Source organism: Ciona intestinalis, chromosome 3 (genome assembly GCF_000224145.3).
Source record: "Ciona intestinalis chromosome 3, KH, whole genome shotgun sequence".
Classification (NCBI taxonomy): domain Eukaryota; kingdom Metazoa; phylum Chordata; class Ascidiacea; order Phlebobranchia; family Cionidae; genus Ciona; species Ciona intestinalis.
In genome coordinates, this window is record NC_020168.2 from 5,902,518 (window position 1) to 5,922,909 (window position 20,392).

The 20,392-nt window shown below is 34.2% G+C and overlaps 2 protein-coding genes across 2 annotated transcripts; both read left to right on the forward strand.

Annotated features, from left to right (window-relative positions):
* Window positions 1-6: 6 nt before the first annotated feature.
* Window positions 7-12,551, forward strand: LOC100180703 (centrosomal protein of 152 kDa-like). Its single transcript, XM_002122942.4, has 29 exons — window positions 7-142; window positions 1,988-2,105; window positions 2,411-2,511; window positions 2,749-2,871; window positions 3,209-3,508; window positions 3,726-3,816; window positions 3,984-4,142; window positions 4,315-4,454; window positions 4,569-4,769; window positions 4,980-5,111; window positions 5,311-5,412; window positions 5,668-5,823; window positions 6,155-6,250; window positions 6,592-6,684; window positions 6,885-7,096; window positions 7,283-7,411; window positions 7,638-7,761; window positions 7,926-8,048; window positions 8,261-8,361; window positions 8,566-8,656; window positions 8,853-8,966; window positions 9,213-9,353; window positions 9,639-9,763; window positions 9,888-9,993; window positions 10,218-10,324; window positions 10,544-10,698; window positions 11,118-11,288; window positions 11,579-11,768; window positions 11,892-12,551. The coding sequence occupies exons 1-29, from the start codon at window positions 38-40 to the stop codon at window positions 12,064-12,066; spliced, it is 3,981 nt and encodes a 1,326-aa protein (XP_002122978.1). The 5' UTR covers window positions 7-37; the 3' UTR covers window positions 12,067-12,551.
* A 1,066-nt stretch (window positions 12,552-13,617) lies between these two features.
* LOC100175191 (protein LCHN-like) lies at window positions 13,618-20,165 on the forward strand. Its single transcript, XM_002127500.5, has 9 exons — window positions 13,618-13,953; window positions 14,424-14,523; window positions 15,124-15,282; window positions 16,319-16,457; window positions 17,521-17,659; window positions 17,980-18,105; window positions 18,420-18,570; window positions 18,767-18,835; window positions 18,992-20,165. Exons 1-9 carry the CDS (start codon window positions 13,737-13,739, stop codon window positions 19,188-19,190), a joined length of 1,299 nt encoding a protein of 432 aa, XP_002127536.1. The 5' UTR covers window positions 13,618-13,736; the 3' UTR covers window positions 19,191-20,165.
* The last annotated feature ends 227 nt before the right edge of the window (window positions 20,166-20,392 follow it).

Sequence of the window (20,392 nt, forward strand, 5' to 3'; positions counted from 1 at the left end):
TTCAGGTTTAGTTTTAGTTGATAAATAAGATGACAATATGTCGTTGATACATCCCGGCTCAAGCATCAATTTTGACGGAGCAGATCTTCAAAGATCCGAGGAAGAAGAAATACAAAGGGAGGATCGGAAACAACAGCAGGAGGTAACAGTTGTTATTTATTTCGGATATTTTTATATTGTGGATTTTTTATTGGCATATATACATGCTTTAGCATTCTATATATATAATAGGCCCATATAAATAAGTTTTTTTTAGTTGTTTTTTAATTTTCTATAATAGTATATGTATTGACAGTTTAATCAGGGTGTAGTCTGTATACATTTCTTGTGTTTACTTTTATTTTTTATTTAATCCACAATTACTGCTGCTTTTAATCTGAACATTACAGTCCCTGTGTAAGGTACAACTTTCATTTACACGTTTTGGTATAAATTAAAACAAAAATCTTTGGTAATGTGAAACTACAACAGGATGTCTTTACTCATGTTTATATTGATACTGTCCTCAAAATCTGTGTTTTATACACCTTAGTTCTTCTTGCTTTGATATGGTGTGTGTAAATGTCAAAATATAAAAGATACATTTACCTATTAGTTTGGAATACAGTAGTACAAATATTCCTGTGCCGAATTAAATTAATCTTTCTTCCCAAGTTGCTGAACACACTTATAAATCATTTGCCCTTGTCACTTCTTAAACATTGTAAACTTCATACTTCGTTTAATTTCTCATACAGCCACAGTCTTGGCTTTGAGTAGATGTAGTTGTGTTTCTTAGGACAGGAGTCGAAACTTTTGACTGAAAAGTAACATTACAGTCAACATAAGGTAGAACAGGTGTATAACCTATACAATTGTTGCAATGTTTGCATTCGTTTTGATTGTTTAGTTTGTTTTAGTTGTTAGCCTATGTAATTAGTCTACTCTTATGCAAGTTTCAATGCACTTCATTCTGCAATTGTAGTGTACATTTATGGTCTAACTTACTTTACAGGATAATAAGCTGTATTATATTATTATATATATACATAATTTTGTGTTAAAAATATTTTTTTCTGTTAAATATTTTTTTTGAATGTTGTGCAAAAGAACATAATTTTATATATATATATAAACAATTTTAGTAAAATTGTTTAACCTTTTTAAAGATAATGTTCTATTAATTTTATTCATTTCATACTTCCCCAAGCCTACAATATACAGCATTAGTAGTTGTTATTTTAAACCATATTCAGCTGTCTCATGTAATTTATCTGTATCGGACATATTGTTACGGTTCAAGAGCTCTTGGCATGTTTAAGCACGCTGTTTAAATTCATACAACCAGCCATTGTAATTTACATTGTCCATTGTCACTATGTGTAAGTGGATCATTTGCCTCTCTTTCATATGCCCACACCTCCTTTATATTCCTTGCTTAAAAAGCTACTGTGTCTGGTGCTTTGTTATTATTCTATCGTCGGGATTAAAATTCCTGCTGTTCATTTTACTTTCAATTCATTTCTGAAGTGCTTGCCACAAATGGATATTGTATATTTTGACCTACAGTAACAGTGGATAAGATAGGTTAATATGAGACAGTCAGGTATCCTCAGTGTGAGATTTAGGTCAGCCACACTTGTACCAGATTTAGATTAAAACTTTCAATGGATATTGTAACTACTTTAAACCAATGTGCTGAGCTAAGGCATGGACTATTAACAGTGAGTTAATAATACCCTGTTTTAAAAAGAATTTTTCTAATTATTACATACTGTTAGGGTGTTAACAACGTAGGCCGTTTAGGCTATTTCTATAAACTAATTAAACTTTCATTATAGTTTGAAATATTACCCCACCATGTTGAATAGCTTTGATCCATTCTACAATGTAGAAATTTTGCTGTGCTTTTTACTCATAGCTTGTTGTTTTGTTATTTCTTTAATTTTACATCAATTAATTAAGTTTTGCGAAAAACTGTATTGTTCATTATAACATTTTTTTAAAGCTGCATGAGTTGCTATCGGCCGAGCTACCTGATGATTTGCTGGATGATGATCACGTGAGCAATACATCTGCTCATGGGAACGGATCATATAATATATCCCGTGATTCCTCTCACTCAGGTACATTTATAATGAAATCTGGGGTGACATAAAATTCTCTCATAGTTGTCAAACATAGGGGACAATCATTGTTTTATGTAGGGAATCCTCTATACTTTAGCTCTGCTTGTTTGTATAGACACTTAACAGATGGGAAAAAGCTGCTTAGGTGTGAAACTGGGCTGCTAAAACATATGAAGTCACCCCCGTTTTACCAGCTATAGTTACATGTCACCCCAATCACCCTTAACACATATACACAGGAAATATACACAGTATAATAGTGTATTAGTTTATGTATGTATACTAACAAATTACTTTAACAGGTGTTTGGCATTCTGGTAACTTGGATGATGAGAAAGAGGAAAAACAGCCGATAACGAATGGAAATGTTCCATATTATCAACATGCGCAGTATGCCAACCATGTGGGTTTACTTATTGTTATATTATGCCATTATTTAATGGCTCATCTGGTATAAAAATAGTATATTTTCAACATTTCGTTCTAAGAAATATAGTGGATCTGTGTTTTAGGGCTGAAAACAATAGAGACTTTTATGATGTTTTAGAATATTAATTTCAATAGTTTGATCTTTCTATTTTAATACTTAATTATTAAGTCATGGACTAAAAGACGAGGATTTAATGTTTTATATCAACAGAACAACTATCACCCACCAGTAACGAATCAATACCAACCCAACTTTGGATACGATCGTAACTTCACAGATGCTGAGAAATGGCAGATGATGCAATTCCATAACAATGCAAGGTTTCCTAACCAAGTAAGTTTATATTGAAATTAGGTATTTAGAAATTGTATATTTAAAACATAAAAATTTACCAATAAATGTTTTAAAAAGGCTAGTTCTATTGTCAGTGGGTTTAACAGCCACACTTTTTAACTGATGCTATCCCACACCTTTTATTCATAGCTTGATTTTGATTTAATGACTGTTGTTTTAATGTTAATTTCCTTCTCTTCAGATTTTCATTCTTTATACAATATGATTTCCGCGAAGAGCTCAAAAATGTTAGTGCCAAAAGCCTCAGTTTGCTTTTTGTACAACCAAGATTTAAACATTTTTAATTTGTTTTTTAATTGTTTTTATTATAACACAGAGAAACGACGGGGTGGGTGAATATGCTAAGTTCGAAGAAACCAACGGTCACGATCCACCGAGTGATGATTACGGGTTCGCTGAGCGAAGAGAGGCAGAGGGAAGCGAAGATTTTGATGCAAGCTCGTCCCATCTCCATTATGAGCAGAAATTGTCTTCCACTCTTCCCTCCTTTTCTCCTGGAGGAAGAGGATCAACTACCCCCGGAAAAAATGTTCGTTTTGACGCATTTTCTGCTCCCACCTCTCCCTACAATCCATATGTACAGTATAAGGGAACGCATCACCACAGTACTGAATCGGTGGGAAATATTTTGTTTAAGTTTGTAGTAAAGTGTATAAGTCATTTTTTTACTTCTTAGATCTTTTGGCTATTAGCCTAGACATAACAAATGAACTTTTTTTCAAGGCTAGACACTTTATAACGTAACAAACTAACAATACTGTTTAACTTTAAGATAATTAAAAAAACAATTGTGGTTTATTATAATTAATATGCAACAATACCTAACTTTTCAGTTAAATCGTCGAGATTCAAGCGCATCAAAAGCAGATGATAGTATAGGTTCTGATTATGTGGACGCTAAACAAGGGTTTAAAGATATACCAGGTATTCTGTTCAATAGACCTAGTGCATATCTAATATGAAATACAGGGATTCTTTAAAAATTATAAATCACCTAATTTTTCTCATTTTTTTAAGTTTGATATTTTTTCATAACTAAGAAATAAAATATTTTTTCAACACAATATGATTTTTAACGAAAAATATTTCAGAACATGAATCTGAGACTTCCAGGGAACTCACTCAGTTGCGAGTGTTATATGATGCGCGTGGGAAGAAGTTGGATCGGATGACACAGGAGTTGGAGGAGGTGAAACAAGAGTCGAGGAGAGAAAAGAGGATTCTTAATCATCAGTTGGCCATGGCTAAAGGTGGGGTTGGGAGCGTTTAAAAATTTAGTTAATTTAAAAAAAATGGCCAAGTTTTAGTTTTTTTTAAGTGAAAAATAAAGGAGAATTTTCAGTTTATAAAATGATATGTTTTTTTAAGTTTTCAGGGGACAATTTTTATTAAAATTATTGTTCAATGGAATATTTCTTTCAGATCAAAAAGATGGGATGAGTGGAAGTTTGGAGGAATGTCAGGTGATGTTGCAGGATAAGGATCGGGCTCTTATTGATCTGGAGGGAACGAATAACGCTCTCATCGCAGATGTGGAAGCGCTCAAGTCAGCCAAGACTGAGGTGAGAACAATAGGATGCAGCTTGTAGCTTTAATAGTATCACTAAGCCTTGAACCCAGTATCTTCTGGTTAATGTGACCTCTTTAACCACTATGTATTTTTCTTTCTTGTTTAGATGGTGAAAAAGTTGGAAGTGTCCGACCGAACAATTGAAAACCTTCAGCAAGAAGTTACCATGCTTCAACGATCTGATGCGCTTGACCGAGCAAGACAGCAGCACGAGGCCGTGCTCTCTGCTGCCAACGAGCGGCACGAACAGCAGATGCTTGAAGTTACTTCGATGTTAGATGAGACAAGACAACTTGCGGATCTTAAGGTGGTATTTTACTATTTTATAACGCTTTTTTTTTTAATGAATGAGTAATAGGGTTTCTAGTATATTCTATATGGGTATGGCATGACATGTCGTGGGGCCTTTGATTTAGGCCAGAGTTGGCCTCTTAACTAAAATAACATTCAGATTCTAAATCTTTTAATTTTACATTTCATAATTTAGCTTATTTATTTATTTACTTTTTTTCTAAAGTGCGAAGAATCCGAACAACTTCGCCTTAGACTCCGAGCAGCCTTAAAAGAATCGGAAGACGTTCTGTTGGAAAAGTCGGAGACTATTAATCGGTTGTCTCGTAATTTGGAAGACGCTCAAAATCATTGTCAGGTAAAAAAATTTTTCTCGTTTAACAGAACCCACCAAATACTATTTATAAATGTCAGCTTAACATAATATCACCAAAAAAAATTCTTTATGTGTAATTTGTGATAGGCATGAGGTGTATGGAACAGAATACCTGTGTAAGAAACACCGATGAGGATAATTAGGTTACATTCATTCATGAAAATATAACATTGCTACACAGAACTTACTCGCTGGCACAAGTGAAACAGCTTTCTTACAACGACAGTTGAATGAAACAACTAATGATAAGATGACAGCTGAAACTAAAATCAAAGCTTTGGAGGTAGCAAGGTTTTTGTGTAATATCTTGTTACCCTGATAAAGTCTTGCAATATGCCAGATAGGGCAAATGTTGGTAAACTATATTAAAATTTTGTATAGTGTAAAAACTTTTTTTTAAGGGTGGACTAAATAAATAGTCAGCCGCACATGAAAATATCATACTGTTAGTTTATAATTCCTCATATTTCATACCACTATCTCAGTAGTTACTTCAGTATCATAATTTTTATTACAATTTATTCCATATTTCCTACAGAATGAGCTTGCAGACATGCATGAGCAGATATCAATGTATGATAACGCATTGAAACTTGGCGTGTCATCCCACCAACAAACCTCTAGTGGGATGACTGATTCATACAGTGAACTCATGGGTGGGGTCAAACGGAATATTGACTGGAAAACGCCAAAGGTTTTGACTATTAGTATTTTCGCAACTTTTTTTCATGCTATAGTTATATTATTCTTTGCTTTATGGGCCCTGCCCTACATTTGATATATAGTTACTTAATTTTTTGCTTGCCTTGCAGTACGATCACAACTGTATAAATTTTTAGATATGATCTATTACAATATATATATAGAATATCTATTACAATATATATATAGAATATCTCTCTGTTTTTAAAATTATTTTAAATATTAGGCCTACACTACAGTAGTTACAATTTAATTGTATTTTGTCATTTGAAACATAAGAATTTTAAATAGATTGAAAAATTGAAACAAGTTTCTCTTTAAAGATCCAACCATTCAAAGGCCAACCTGACCAGCTTGTAACAAGTTTGCGAAACGAATTGGAAAGAGCTCTCTCAACTAATAAAGTTAAACGTGATCAGGTATATTTTATTGTTTTGCTGATGAAATATCATTTAAACATTATATTTAGGATTGAATTTTTCTTTGCATATTGGTTGAGAAATTTAATATGTTGTGTTTATTTCTCATAGTTCATATTGAATATTTTAGTATAGATTGTCTGATGTATTTTTCTAGTAGAGCATAAATCGGGTAAATATAGGCTAAAAAACCTACCTATGTCTTACCAAACTACTAAAATACTATGTTGTTAATTCTCCTTGCATCTCATTTAAAGATTACATTTGAGATTTTTACTTCGTGTTATCCTTTAATGGTTGGGAAACCTAATGAACTTATTTTTTCTGCAATATTATCCCAGATATTGGAGCTTCAGAAACAAGTAAAGGACTTGGGTGACGAATCCAATCATTGGAGGGAAAAATCTGATCGAGCTGAGATCATGTTGAAACAGGTTTTATTTTTGTTGTTGCAAGAAAACTTAACAACAAGGCTTTGGAATTATGGGCTAACTATGGCCCAAGGCCAACGCCATGCTGTAGCACCTAAACAAAGTAGAATAAAATATTAGTTTTTATGTATTTATAAAATGATATGCTTACTTAAAAGTAAATAAAAAAGAGCAAATTTTTACCACCTAAAAAATATCAACAGAAAAGCTTCCAATCGAATAGTCCAGCACCACAGCGCCAGTTCTCCAATGAAAATCTGGAAACACTGGAGGAAGATCTTCGTGCAGCACTGGAACGAGCTGCCGAGGCGGAGGAGCGCGCACAGGACCTGGAGAACTCGTGTCGTGAAGTGAAACAACAGATGTGTGAGATGATTGAACAACATGATCTTAATAAGCAAGAGGCCGTGAACAGGTGGGACCACTGATGGTGTGGGGATGCACAACTGTGTATGAAAAAATCTTGGGTTTTAAAATGTTTGCAAATTAAATGTTTTTTAAAGTATACAACTAAGAAAAAAAAAAAAAAACTTTACAAAATAAGGTAAAAAATAAAGTTTTACAAAATAAGAAAAAAATTACATTTGCCCTTTCACACCAGGTGTGAGCGAGCTTGCATGCAGTTACATGAAGATGCAAAACAAGTGATCCGTGATGAGATGCTTGCTGATCATGAGCAGAAGATGTACGAAGCATCTGTTGAGCATGAGGGAGTCATGTCTGACTTGCAGTAAGTTATGTTATGTTACTACCAGGCATAATGTGAATAATCTTTAACAGCTCATCTGGTATAAAAAGTGAGTGTATTTACAAAGTATATTCTGAAATTTAGTGTATGATTTATAGGTCATGGGTCAATCCCTGCCCATATTCCTGATCATGGCATGCCATGCTGCAGGACCTCACCCACATAAAATAAAATGGAATATTGTTTGATTGTTATTATTGTTTTATAGGAATGAGCTTGCTGGGTTAGCAGATGAACTAGCTGAGGTGAAACAGAGTTATGTTCACGTTTGTACAGAGAAAGACCAGCTAAGGGAGAGGTTGGAACATGAGAGTGGACAACAGTTACATGAGGTAAGTACTTAGGGTTTATCATGCCTTACTCACATGGATATGCTTTTTCTATGGCTAAGTATCATTGGGATGTGGTATAAGTGTCAAGGCACTCAACATTTTTCCTGTTTCAAGAAAATGCTAAAATACTAATTTGCATTTAATGATTATGATGTTTCTTACAGGATAAGGAAGAAATAATCAATAAATATGAGGATAAAATATCTCAGATGAGAAAAGAGTTTGAGGAGTGGGAGCAAAAGAAGAAACAAGAAGAGAATGAGTGGGAGGAGAGCACACAATCCAAGGTAATTAAACCTTTGATTACAATAACAAGGTTATATTAAATTAGCATGGGGGACATGGGTGACATAAGGAGGCATGAGGTGTATGAAACAGAACATCCTTGTTATAAGAGCTGTTGTTTTCCATTAAAGAATAGAGCAAGTTACATTCAATAATCTATATGTTTTGTGTCTTTGTGATAAACAGCAGTAAAACTATTATCTTTTCTTCACAGATTGCTCTGCAAAAAGTAGCGTGGCTTGAAGAACACAACAAGTATAAAGAGGAGGCCGTCAATAAAGCTTTGGTGGAACAACAGAAACAATTCGATACTTGGTAAGTTTATACCAAATAAAATATGGTGGCAATAAAGCAGTGTGCTGACGCATATAAAGTTTATTTATGCTTGTGAGTTGATTTGCATACACTTTATAAATGTTTAGTAGTTTTTGGATAACTGAATGATACAGATCGCACAGTTTTTCAGTTAAAATGGATTCTACTTACTAAATAATAACAAAATAATTATTCTTTATCCAGCATCGCTGAGTTAAATCATGAATATGAAGAAAAAACAAAGAAATTAGAAAAAGGCATGGAAGATGAGAAGAGACATTGGGACCAAATGAAAGTGAGAAAAAAACTATTTTTTTCGCTCTCTTTTTGATGCGATATAAATTAAATTGATCACTTACCAAATTGATTAAAACAACGGAAATAAGCTGAAAAAAGGCAGTTGTTAAAAAATGCCATGAAAATAGTAATTATGTTAAAATTAGAAAAAGCTCTTCTGGTAGCAAACAGTAACAGCAATTATATTGTAACAGGAACAAGAAATTGAGTCTCGATTGAACCAACTCCATGAAGAAATGAAAAAGGAAGAACAAACTGCAGTGAAAGCGGCAACTTCCATTGCGCAACTTAACTGGATAACTGAACAGGTGATTTGTAAAGCTGGGAAGGTTTTTTATTAATTTATATCAGGGCGACGGTCGTCATAACAAGGGTGTTCTGTTTCATTTGAGTTACCATGTATGCTACTTTGTGTTTAACTGGATTTTGGTATACGTATGGCTGACAACTTAGTGTCCAGGGACGCATGCAACCTATATCCTCTGGTCCAGCGGCAAGCACTCTAACACTGTGTCTTGGATTACACAAAATACATCAATATTTTTGGTCTGCAGAAAAGCAAAGTCGATTCTGACCAACGGAAACGAGTTGAAAATGCTCTTCAGGAAGCAAGGAAGTCATGGTTGAGTGAGCAGGAAAAGGTTGTGACCTCCGCAGTGGACGAAGCACTTGAAGAATTGAAAGTTCAGCTCGAGGTGTGTATGGGTTGATGGTGTGCTGTACATGGGCTGGATTTGGTTGGGAAAGTTATATGATTATATTTAAATAGCGAATGACGATGCCATTTTAGCGAAATATGTATATTTTATTATACAGTTGTTTAAACTTGCACCAGATTCTGACTGTATTTCTTTACACAAGAATCATGTTGCCATATGAGCACCAGATCAGGGTTAGATTCACTACATTTATTACAGTTCTTATTTATTGTTGACCCATTTTACCTTCTTATGTTAATATGTGTTATGTATTACGTACAGGTATTAACATTGGAGAGAGACACGAGAGTGAAAGAAGAAAGGGAAATTGTGGAGAGAGAATGGAAGAAAAAAAGGGATGAAGCTTTGAAGAAAAAAGAAACAGAGATGGAAGCAGCTTTGAAAACGTAACTACATTATAAAAAAAATGTTTTTTCCGTTTAAAACTTGTTTTTGTTTGATTGTGTATTTTTTTATTTTTTTTATTTATCATCTTGAATGACATTTTCTTATTGTTTCTGAAACATTTAGAATCCATGATCAACACCAGCGTGAGTTTCAGAACTTTACCACAGAACACAAGAAAACTTTGGAGAAGTTTTTGGAAAACGAACGAAACCAAACATCGCATCCAAGTGTAAGTGGGATGTTATTATTAGTTTAGCCAGCAGATTGTCTGCTGTATATCGCAGGAGCCAACTTACCAGTGTAAAAATTTGCCTAAACTGACACACGCTTGCTAATTTTTTTGTACCCATTCAGTTAATTAGGTTGCTTCACTATTCTCCTATTTTTCCAAAACTTTACTACATGCTTTTTATGTGTTTTTTTTATGAATATTATGAACAAATTGCATTACAGGATCAAGTGATCGACGAACTGAAACAAGAGTGGGTAGTTGAGCGCGACCGGCTTGCTTCCCAACACCAGGGGGAGCTCTCAAGCTTGAAAAATATTCACGACAAGCGGTATGTTATTTCTATGTACTTGTAAACTTGTATTATAAATAAAAAGATTGCTCATGGGCATAAGATAATATAAGAAGCAGCTCTTCCTCTGAAATAAATAACTTTGTTTCATCAGCGTTATGCCTGCTGTAAAAAAACGTAGTATAGTTAAGTTAACATTTTTTACCAAAATTATTAAACTTCTCTTTAATTTTAATTATTTCTAAATTCATATTACAGTTGTGAAGAATACAAAGCTCAGATTATACAATTGACAAACGATTATGACAAAACAATGAAGCAAAAGGTTGGAACAACTGATGAAACGAGCGCTGTTGTAGAAATTAAACGAAAACATAAAGAAGACACCGAAAAACTTAAATCAAGAATGAAAGGTGAAAATATCAAATAAGTAGATGAATAATAATTTGGATCATTTTTACTGAAACCTGGAATATTTACAGTCACAGAAATATATACTCGTATTTTGGCGTCTTTAGCGTTTTATATTAATTTATTCCAATTTTTACATTCACAAAGTGATTTACTTTCACATACAAATGGACGTGCCACTGATTTAAATAGTAGTCTTACGCTGGATACTGAGTTAATCGGCCAACTCACAACTAAAGCCTTTGTCCCTGGGGACCTTCATGTAAGAACTCACCTATGTAGTTTAGAATGTGGCATATAATGTTCATGCCAAATTATCAAACTTAAATTATAGCCTAACACGTTTATCGAAAAGAAATTAAAAAAGTTTTATATAAAATGCCCGTACCATAAAAATCTCACTAATTTATTGATCTCGCAGAGGAATATCGGAGGTGGAAAAAAGAACGTGCGGCTCTCGTTAGTAAATTGGAAGATGCAAATAACCGTGTGGTGGCGCCACAGAGCACAGACAATTCATCACCGGGGGTGGATCGAAGAATTTTGACCGATTTGCGACAAATATATGTTTCTACTCTTGGAACAATAAAAGGTGAAATTTGGTGGATGTTCTTGGTTTCAGATGATCGGAACATAAGTACATTTTTTGTCAATTTCACTATTTAATCCTTAAACAATTAAAGATATGTTTAAATGGAAAAAGAAGACTATCAGAACAACATGTTCCTTTACTTTGTCTGTTTAAACGTATATTACCTGATTTACTTATTTGTTTAAATTTGAAAGGGCCTGAGGTTCATGAAACAGAACACTCATATATTATTGACTGTTGTTGCTCCATCATGCGAGAATAAATAAATAATATTTATTATTTACACTCAGATGAAATGGTAAGTTTCGCGCGTGACAGTCGCGAGCACACGGTGAATGCGATCAAGCGTGAAGCACAGCGTGAACGTCGGCGAATCACGACCAAGTTACGCTCGAATAAACAAGTGACATCACATCCAAGCGACGAATCAACCCTCCCCTCGTTTCTTGCTGATCGTACGCAACCCACAATCTATGAACCGTGAGTTTAATCATTGCTGGTTTTTCAGTCAAATTTTACTTTCGCCATAATAATTAAGTTACATTCATTCTTGAAAAAGCTGCAAACACCACCAGAATATTAAACAAACATTTCTTTTTAAAGGTCGCTCATAAGCCGTTCAACCTCCAATCCTGACCTACCTTCTCAGCCAATCACATTCCATGGTGGGGTTTTTGTTCCTCCTATCAACCAATCACATTTTAGAGTTTTGCCAAAAGTTGACGAGCTTCCGTCACGTGATAAACCGAGGGAAAAACGAAGAACTCAACCAACTTGATTGGAATGTTGCTTCTAGTTTTATAAAATGTTATATTGCTGCTTTTTGTTTTGTTTAAGAGTGAATGGGCAAAATCTGGCCCAACTTATACCTTTTGTTGTGGGCCAACTCTGGCCAGCGTCCCAGGTCCTCTGGTATGTTTTATAGAGCATATAATATATATTTAAAATATCTGTAAAAAATTATTCGATAAACTTTCTGGTATAAAAGAATATGAAAATTATCTGGTTAGCTCTTCCAAGTAAAAGTAAATGCATGATAATTCATACGGGAGCCTCTTTTTTATGGAATTTTTCAAATGTTACTGTGTTTTACTCACTTGAGAAATTGAAAAGTTCTATTTTTGTACAAGATTTTTGATCTAACCTATTTGTATCGTGTCCCTCTGTTGCTGCTTTGTGTGTTTTATAACAAGATACCTAATCTAAACGAACAGGAAATTCATATCTTATTACAAATCAAAACTGAAGCCACCACTGTTCCCACATTGGTATTGTATACCTTTCTGTTTGTCCACTGTACTTAAATACCGCAGTTGCGTTTCTCTGGCCAAGACATTTATCGGCAATTGCTTCAACTCAGTGGCTATTCAGGGGTTGTCTGAAGTTCTGAAGTTTCAGTCATACAGATACAGAAGAAACAATCACCCATAACGTTACGTATGTGGTATCCCGTAAGCGGGCACGAGTTATAAATATAAAACGGAATATCGGTGTAATAACGTGTGTCGTTTTCCCCGCCGCGCTAGGACAGAGCAAGTTACATTCATCCATTAATTATCGCCTTTATTAATCATTTTTTAGTACATCGTGCTCATTCATTAGAGAGGACAGTACATCGATAAGTTTTCTGATATCGAAAAACGAAGTACTCGCATTAGGGAGTGCGATGTACTTGATTGAAAACTTTGACAGGTTCTCGATTTTACAAACTTTTGATTGATGGCCAGTAAGACAGCGGCCATCGGCCTAAATCAATGTTTGGAGCCTAATTTCGCCGGGGCGAGCAACGCATGTGGTAAAATTCTGGAAATGGTTTTGAGCAGAGTCCGTATATAAACATGTTTATATACGGACTCTGGTTTTGAGCAACACATGACTCGTCACGTTGAAAACCTGAGTCAGTCCACCGATGACGTCACGAACAACAAGCATCCGCGGTTGCTTGGTTGGCGTGTAGTTTATAAAATATGCAAGCAAGCGGTTTTGTTTGACAGCTTTTGACGCCACTTTAAAGTCAGTTTATGAAATTGGCAAGGCAATCAGACTAAAGTTTTTATTTAACTGAGTTCTATCAATAGGTAGTAGGTAGGTCGTGGGTGTAACGATAGTTGCTACAGTACTGTTACTACTGTATAGGTTTGTTGTTGCAATAGCAGCTTATTTGCGCCAGAAAAACAAACATAATATGAGTTTGTAATCAATCTGCCCTACTCTATTATTGATAAACATTTCCTTGTTTGTATGTTCTTTGCCAAAGGTTAATAGGTTTCAATGTAAACCATTGTTTAGTAATGTAGTCATTATAAGTAAAACGTTTGTTTTCAGGCTAAACGGAAAGGAAAGTAGGCAACACTTGCAGCACATAATGAAATGTTAAATTTAGAACTGGAAACAAATACAGGGTAAAAAATCTGTAACAAACTCCGCCAAAATTTCTTAACTTTAAAAATGGATGAAGAGGAGTCAAAACCCTTGTTATTAGACGATGGGAATGATACTTTTAACTCAAACAATCAAAAAAAGTCTGTTTTCGGAAAGAGAAAGAACAAAATTGGAGTGGTTGATACTTTCAATTCGATAGATTTGTTGTTTAACCAAACAGAAGCTGAAGAAGAACCAGATTATATTGTCTCCGTGTTTGTCGTTACTTTTGACACCAGATGTGGTGGGTAGTGAGTGTTTTTACTTATTGTTATTATTCAGCATTACAATAAGAAGGTTGTTATTATACTGAGGTTTTAGTAATTTTTTGAACTTATTGCATTTTAGATGTAAGTTTCCCTTGTATTTTTAATTACTAAGTCCACATATATATATATATATATATATATATGGAAATGGATACACCACTTTAAGTGACCTTCCTTACCGTAAGTTTCTGCCCTTAGCAGTGTGTTTGACATTTGCCTTCTGTTGTGTTTTATAATCATATGCATATATAATACATAAATATTTATGATGGGGAAAAGTTCTGTAATAGGCTACTGTTTTTGTTCATTTCAGTTTATGTTCACAATATGCCTGATTTCACTGTCCTTGTATGACATTGTATATTTATAATCTTAACTCTATGATTGGCAAGAGGACTTTAACTTTGCATTGATATATTTTTTTAATTTTCCCTTTAACTTTCAGGTAATATGGTGGAATGGTCGACGCCATCAGAGCTAGATTTATCCAGCATAGAGTTTAAAGCAATGCCAAGTGGGGCCCATACTGTTGAGTCTGATTTCATGTAAGGTCTCATGAATTATTAACGTAGAACGTGGTATCAGCTGGGTTCCACGCTGTCAAATTGCAACCTATCTCCACTTAATTCTATTTCCCTTTGAAAGGGGGCAATTTATTCTGAATGACCTTGTCCTTCAGTTATGTCTAAATAATACTGACAGTTCTTTGTTGTCTTAGATAACGAAATCTGCTAAATTGGTAATGAAATCTGCTTATTGTATATTCTGTTATTCCTATTGGTTTAATACTTTAATTCTATGGTACTTTCTTCACTTAATAACTAGTGTTTGTTATGGTATATAAATGGTATTTAATTCACTTAATAACCAGTGGCAGTATGTTTATAGGTTCAATACTGTTACAATTCACCACAATTGCTCCAACTAAGTTGCTTCTAACCCCCTAATCCGGTTTGTTTAAATTGTCAGCCATCATTAAAAAAATGAAAAAATAATCACCCCTAAAGTTACAAATGTGACAACTCGTAAGCAGGCACAAAGTTCACAAAACAGAAAATCATGCTATAACAACTGTCGTTGCCTCACCACACATAAATATATAAATTATCTTCATTCAATTTTATTCACACCACTTCTCATCACAGATACTTCCGACTTAACAACCTGTTCGGATTGAGTTGTTTCGAGAAGATGCGAGTTAATTCTGTGGAAGAAAGAGGAGCGAGGATGAAGTCGGTTGGAATCCTCGCATCCACGTACACCACATTGTTCCGTCACATGCAGTTCCTTGAGATGCAAGTTAGGTCGGTTTCCAATTCAATATTTGTTGCGTTTTATTGAATCGGTTGTGTTGACTTGAAAATGTATAATTAAAATGTAGGCCCACTAAATGAAATTATAGACTCTTGAAATACAGATCTTTTTTTTGTTATATATACACATCAAATTACTTAATTAAAAAGATGTTAAATTGTTTTTTCTGCCATAAAAATCTCTTAAACAAACAGCTTCTTAGTTCAAAGTCCCAAAATTATAATGTGTTGCTTTGCAGTTATTGACTAAGTAAGGCATCTTAGTATGATAAAGTATCCTAGTAATAGTAATAAAGTGGTTTCCTTTAAGTTCTCGGTATCCTGCATGTCGCTGTTCCATCAAGATATTGTTTAATTCTTCCTGGAAACCAATTATGACTTTATCAATGCTTCTAAAAGCATATAATAATGGTTTCTCAAACCAGAAAACAAATATTGATTTTAATGAAAAAGAGTCTTTTTTATTTGCACATAACTGTACTGTAAACTGTGGAAAAAACATTATTGCTAAAAAGGACAAAGGTTTTATATAGCCATCATACACATTAGTTCTGTGGTCATTTCTGACCATTTAAGCGAGGCATGGAAAATTCCCTTGAGAAAAACAGATGCTTGTATTATTACATTAATAATTTAATTCCTATTTGTATTCCAACCCCTATCGTAAAACCACAAACTGGAATTTCGCAGCTGCTTGTTTTTCCAGTTATATTTTCAAAAATGCCATAATTCCTATTTCACCATGGTGCTTCCTAACCTTTTATTTTTATAACACAAATATTTGGTGTAAATTGATGCCAAGTTCTGGTTATCAGTTTTGACAAAAAATAAAAGCTTTGTGAAAACCTATCTATAATAGGTAGGTAAACTAATCCAATTAAATGGCGACCCAATTTTATGTTTTGCCAGTTCTTCTGTTGGGACCACTAATTTACAAAACCATAAACTGTAAAAAATGTTAAAATAAAAAAAAACAACATTTTTTACAAAATTATACAAAAAATAGAAAAAATGTTTGTTTTTTTAGGCACCACCTGCAGACACCTGGCAACTATCTCCAATTAGAGGAGTTTTACAAAGATCGTCACGGTGTCTTGCCACCCTTGGTTCAACAACCATCTAATGCAAATCATATTAAAAATACAAACCAGTTCCCACATATGAAAGTAGGTGGAATGATAAATATTGTGTTTGCTGTTGTTACGCCCTCTCATCCTTACTGAATGGTATTCGGTTCAATACTTGATGTTGCTACTATTGTCGGCGTATTATGCTTAGGCAAGACCTTTGACTGCAATTGTTCTAACTCGGTGGTCGCTAATGATTTGTAAAAATTGTCAGCCAGAAATTTGTTTTAAAAGTTAATTAGTTGTTGCTAACTTGTACACATCTGGTATGGGCCAGATTCAAGTTTTTAATATCATTTCAATAAATTAATTAAATAGTGTATAAAAAATGAACAGAACCTGAAAAGTTAATAGGTTGCTAATTAAAAATCCCATATGTAGTGTTCAAAAATCTATGCAACAGAGAGTAGATGTTACAATTTCCGAATCTCTGCTTTGTTGATATCTATTATTTATACATCTATATAACATCACCCTTTTCGTGAGTTATCTAGACCTAAATTTTTTCTTTAAAAATTTCCTGTACTTTCAAAACAGGACTTTTTGCTAGGGCCCACATTTATGCTCGCAACTGTATAACATAAACACTGTCCATTAATTAAGCTAATAATGCCAGTGAGGCACATCAACCAGTAATGACCCCTGGGATATTTTCTTCCCTGCCACACACTAATTGATCAAATGTCATTTTATCATTATGCGTGAAAATGTTGCTACGTCAGTTGTCATAGCATTTTCCTCATGATTTTTTCCAATAGGTTAAATTCAGTATATCTACTGTGTGGGTAAGAAGAATAGCATTAGAATATAACAAAGCGCTTTTTGAGTATTGAGATATAGTTCCTCTGTAAATATTCTTCGTTTACTACTGAATGAAATGATAAGAGGGAATAAATGTGAACATTTTTACCCCAACCTACCCTATATAATATACTTCCTAAAATAAAAAGAACCTTGTCATAAAAATACTGTTTTTATTTTCAATGTTTGGTATGAACCGTTTTAACTTTTTCTTACACCACCGTCTAAGTGGTTTATATATTATTTTTATATTTTATTTGTTTAGACACAAATTAATTAAGTTAAATAAATTTATTTACAGATCACCCACCCTGCAGGTTGCTTTTCCCAGTTCATCAAATTTTTTGGTGAAAATATTTTTGTCCTGTGGAAACTTGTTTTGTTGGGAAAAAGGATTTTGTTCTTTTCACCTCCGCCAATCGGTGTTGTTTGTTATCGGGGTACGATGGTTTTTATTTATTTTTAATTTGCTAAAACATATTTACACAAGAAGCAAAAATTACCAAAAAAGTCACATATGGGATAACTCAAAGGTAGGCATGAGGTTTATGAAACAGAACACCATGTTATAAGAACTGTTGTTGCCCACCATGTGATTGTAAATAGGTTTTACTTTTTTTATAAAACATTTCTCCCTTACCAGAATATTTATAAAATAGTATTTATAAAATAAATGTTGGAATAAAAAGTAAACAATAAATATAAAATAACAACATGGATAACTATCACGCTCTTACAATGATTTTGTTTCATATTACAGTTTACTGTGCATGCTGTTTGGGAAAAGTGGCGGTGAATGGATTTGAACACAAAACCCCCAAGCCTTATTTCTATATCAACGTTGCTGATATCGAAGACGTGGAAAACGAATTGAACTACATTGCTTGTAAGATCAAATTATTCCTCTGTACTGTTATATGCATAGGCCAGCGGCTGATTGTGATATAGTGGGTTAAGGTAAGGCCGAACACCGTATATGTGGTAGCTTTATTCTTCATACATGAAAGTATTTATCATACAAAGGTTCAAAACATACCGAAAAATTAATCGCCCAAAAAATTACGTAAGTGTTCAGTTGCCCCTGGTTACCTGTAAGTGGTTTATGATGTTTATAATGACTTCCCTTGCCCTGCCACACGTGGATAAATAAGCAACATTTATTCCCTTAACCAACCACTTTCAACCAAACTTACACGACAGGCACCACTGAACGTATTTTCCGTGAAAAATCTCGTTTATATGATATCTATGTTGACAATCAAGTGATCGTATCAACAGACGTACAATCCAAAGATCTCCTCAAAGTTAATAAAGTTGATAAAGAAAAATATCAAAACCTTTTAAACCACAGGCAAGTAGTTCGAAGTAAATATTTTTCAAACATCCTGAAGTTGCTGCAATTCTTTTTCTGTATAGTCAACAATTTGGACAACCCACCTACCCACTAGGTTGGAGCAACCCTGTAACCTCTGGTTAAAAGATGACCAGTCTAACCGTTGTGTCACGTCTTAATAAACGGTCAAGAAATTTATTCTTTTGTTTTGTAGAAATGATTTATTATTTCACCAAGAGATTGGTGATGACAACGTACCAACAGAAGAAGAAGTTTATCAATCGTAAGTTTGTGATGCTTTTTTAAAAAAAGTTTCTTTCCACCAAAAAAAAGATATTTTTCTCTATAGGAGCAAACTCATTTCAAACAAAAAAACGTAAAGAAAGAATTTTTTTGTTGGTTATTAATACACATTTTTTCACATCTACTTCCTCCATAGCTACTTCATTCACCAAAACAATCAACTCTTTGAGACTTTAATGGAAGCTGCCTCGTCACGTGACAAAACGCTCACAGAAGACCATATTAAAGCAATGGGTCTTGACCCTGTAGGAGACCGACATTTTATCATGGACCTACTCGAGTTATACGCAATTGACGTTATGCTTGTTGTTGATAACCCTTGCTGTCCCGTGTAGGTACATTCAGTTTTGCGTGTCTATACGTCAACCACGAGAGAGAATGTTTTGAATGAGTTGTCGAGTCGCGACAGTCATTCTGCCTTTAGTTTATCACGCATGTGCAATACGTTGTTTTTTAAACCTGTACGAATTCCTCTAATCCGCGCTCCATTATTTTGCACCAACTTCAACTTTCCGGGGCCTTACACACAAGCGTCCCGCAGTGCCGCGTTTAATTCCCGATCTATTCTTCGGTTTACCATTTTGGACATTTCGTCACGAATTCGAAACCTCACGTTTGACTAACCAACCACGAACACCAACGTATTATATAACGGCGGTCACGGATTTTGCAGAGAACTGTATGCAATTTGGATACATTCCAGGCGTTAGGCAATGAAGCATATTTATATAGTAATTCAACGAGGAAATTAATTTATTTATCCTGTTCATATAGTAGGGTGGAGAAAGATGGAATACCTTTAGCACATAATATCAAAATATCCTGATCGTGTTTTAAACAATTAACGGTCTAGGGAAGTCGGGAGGATACGGTTTTATAATTCTTTAAATGTTATTTGTTAACTACAAAATGGGACGAGAAAATGGAATAAAAAGGTGTCCCATCTCACCCCATCCTACTACATACATATAGTACGTTTATTTCTTTCAGCGTCTTCCCATTTTGCAGTAGAATCCTAATCACATAGAACAAAATACCCGCACCACTGTACAGGTATAGCGACGTGCACTTCGCTAGTATAATGTAGTGTTAGAGCATATGTAGCATTTTCTAGTTACAACGGCTACTATACAATTTAATGCACTACATATATGGATCAATGTTCATCGCAATCGTAGGTTTAAAGTGGTGCTTATATTTAATCCGGTGTTTATTTTTTGATTTTCTTGCGACACTTGACTGCGCGTTTCTTTCGAATCTATGCCATCGTGTCCATATAGTTTATTAAACCATGTAGAAAAAAATATTAATTTAATTTTTTTTATTTTGCAAAGTACCGGTTTTTTATTCTACTACATGGACAAGATCCTACACTTTATACAGCGTGGCATGTCATGGGATCCGAGATTTGGTCCACAGTTGTTTCATTACTCACTTTAAAAGAGCTGTTACAAGCTAAATGGGTTTAGACTAGAGTTGTTCCATTACTCCGAAGCCCAGAGTGCTACAACTCATTAGTAACCACTTGGTTGGAGCA